The 2,696-nt window shown below is 27.0% G+C and overlaps 1 protein-coding gene across 1 annotated transcript; it reads right to left on the bottom strand.

Annotated features, from left to right (window-relative positions):
- Window positions 1–211: 211 nt before the first annotated feature.
- Window positions 212–1,193, bottom strand: LOC133032770 (uncharacterized). Its single transcript, XM_061107168.1, has one exon. It carries the CDS (start codon window positions 832–834, stop codon window positions 379–381), a length of 456 nt encoding a protein of 151 aa, XP_060963151.1. The 5' UTR covers window positions 835–1,193; the 3' UTR covers window positions 212–378.
- Window positions 1,194–2,696: the final 1,503 nt, after the last annotated feature.

Genomic DNA, 2,696 nt, shown 5'->3' with positions numbered 1-2,696 from the left:
CGGAGGGACTTTAGCCCATATGTGGGCTAAAGCCCTCACTCAAATATAAACATCAAATTTTTTATATGTAGATATATACATATATTAATTCACTTTGCTCAATTTATTAAAGTCCAATTCACAAAAGCCCTCACTCAATATCTTAATCATGATTTATGAGCCTACTCTTATTCTAATCAAGCCCATTTTAAAAGTAGTCCAATACAAATAATAAAAAAAATAATACTTTATTAAAAAATAAATTAATACCATTGACAATATTTTATTTTATTTTTGTCAATAGTATTATTTTATTTTATTGAAGATGAAAATTTAAAAGATACATTTATCATTATTTTTATTAGTTTTGACTTAATATTTATTCAAGCCCTCACTCAACTAAATTTCTAGCTTCGTCGTCACAGCCTCATGCAACGCAGTGTCCAATTCCTTGTTCCTTCGTCTCATCATGTATTTACCAAACTCTTTATCCACACCAAGTGTGGCCTTCTCAAGATCAGACTGTTCAAGTAGTTTAGAACGATTAATAAGAAACTCAACAATAAGATCATGGCCGTACCTTGCGGCCATGAGTAAGGGAGTCTCTCCTCTTACATTGGTTCGCGCCAATAGGGGTGGACATAACTCGAGTACCCCTTCTAGAAAAGAAGGTGTACCATTTTTTGAAGCAATGATATTGACATGGGCAATTGTATTTTTTTCTGGGGTCAATAATTGGTCAAGGCTAAATTGGTTGTTATTGAGTAGAATTATATTCTTGAACACTTCAATTTCACCATTGGCTGCAGCTTGGAACACCTTAGAATTAATAGGCTGAGTAGTAGAAGAAGCCATATATATAGTTTGCTCTCTCTCTTTGTTTTAAACTTTTCAGATAATTTTAGTGAAAGTGCTCAACTAATTACTGTCACACTACAACACCAAATTTATATCGACCCCAGTCACGATCCGATCTGTGTTATGAGGGAAAGTACTTTGAAGGGGCAAAGGTATGAATATTAATATTATATATAGTGATGTTCATCAAATTCAACTCATTATTTTAATAACTTTAACTTAAGATTGACACATAAAAAAAAAATTAAATGGGTTATTTTAGATCGAATATTTTCTTAGTGTGAATTTATTATTTAGTAACTCTTATTATTTTATTATTGTAAACGATTTAGTGGTCCAATTTACTTGTTAATAGATTCTTCTATTTGGTTTTTTTTTTTTTTTTTTTTTTTTTTTTTTTTTTTGAGTGTCTTCTATTTTTCTTTTAAAATAAAGGTATTAAAATTTATTTTTTCCCAAACAGGAGCCTTAAGTTCCAATTCACACTACAATTTTTTAACTTTTACTTATAATAAAATTTGTGACTAAAATTATAAATCATATCATTTATATTTTGTGACTAAATATATTTTTAACTAAAATTAAATTAGTGAAAATTTGTATCCAAATATTATGTTTTAATTAAAATTAATTTTTTGTTGTGATCAAAATTCAAATTTAGTCACAAAAAATTATATTGTGATTAAAAAATTATTACTAAAAGTATTTTTTTTTTTTTGTAGTGTCATCTTCTCCAATGTCAAAAAAGGAAAAAAAAAACCAATCACTTAAATATTTAAAACTAAAATAAGCATAATAATTTAAAGGAAAATTACTCCATATACTATTTTTTATTTTTTTTTTAATTTACGGTTTAGGTTGCTCCGGTAGTGTCTCCAGTAGTTTCTATGTGAATTGCTATATGGATTTTAATTGCAATTTAAGTTGCTCCGTTAGTCCCTATGGAAGTTTCTAGGTAGAATTTCGTAAAAAATACAAAAAAAAAAAAAATTTTGAAGTGTTTAAATGAAAAAGTCCTTAATTTAAATCTCTAAAAAAACAAAATAAATTAACTAAAATTTCATATTAGGTAAGCTCTATCTAATCTTTTAGTAATTTAGGATTCATTTGGTCCAGTGTATTGTATTGTATAAGTATTATTTAATATAATATTATATTTGACATCTACTATTGATAGATTTGTGTAAAATTATATTGTCTTTATCATAAATATGGTCCTAGACTTTAGGGGTGCGCATAAATCGATTCAATCCAATTATAATTGACTGCTAAATATTAGATATCCAATTGGGATTGAATAGAATTTAATGTTATTTTTAAATATGTAATTAGATCGGATCGAATGTTGGATGCGTGTCCAGAAATCTAATGCATATCCAATATCTAATCAAACTAATTAGTAGTTTTATTTAGTGAAAGAGTAATTGATTTTATATTATTATACGTAAAATACATATGTATATATGAAAATTAACATTAGAATTTTACTCATTTTTCTTAGATTGGATTGATATAATCCATTCCAATACATATTTGACCTAAAATATCAGATAAATCTAATTCGATCTAAAAAATACTATCTAAAATATTAAATAAGTCCAAATTAAATTAATAAATATGTATAAAATACATCCAATTGATAGAACCAATCTAATCCAATATCCAGTTGATGTTAGATCGATTGAATGACTAAAATTAATTGGATCACATCAGATAGTAAAATATAACATCCAATATATAATTGGATCGGATCTGTATAGGCCTAAAAAAATTAGATTTGGTCTAATAAACACCCCACCAAATCCAAACCCCAGACCTCGACCTTGGGGCCCGAATCCCGGTCTTGGTCTCGATCTGAG

Source organism: Cannabis sativa, chromosome X (genome assembly GCF_029168945.1).
Source record: "Cannabis sativa cultivar Pink pepper isolate KNU-18-1 chromosome X, ASM2916894v1, whole genome shotgun sequence".
NCBI lineage: Eukaryota > Viridiplantae > Streptophyta > Magnoliopsida > Rosales > Cannabaceae > Cannabis > Cannabis sativa.
The sequence above is the reverse complement of the archived record's forward strand: the minus strand, read 5'-3'. Positions and strand labels throughout refer to the sequence as shown.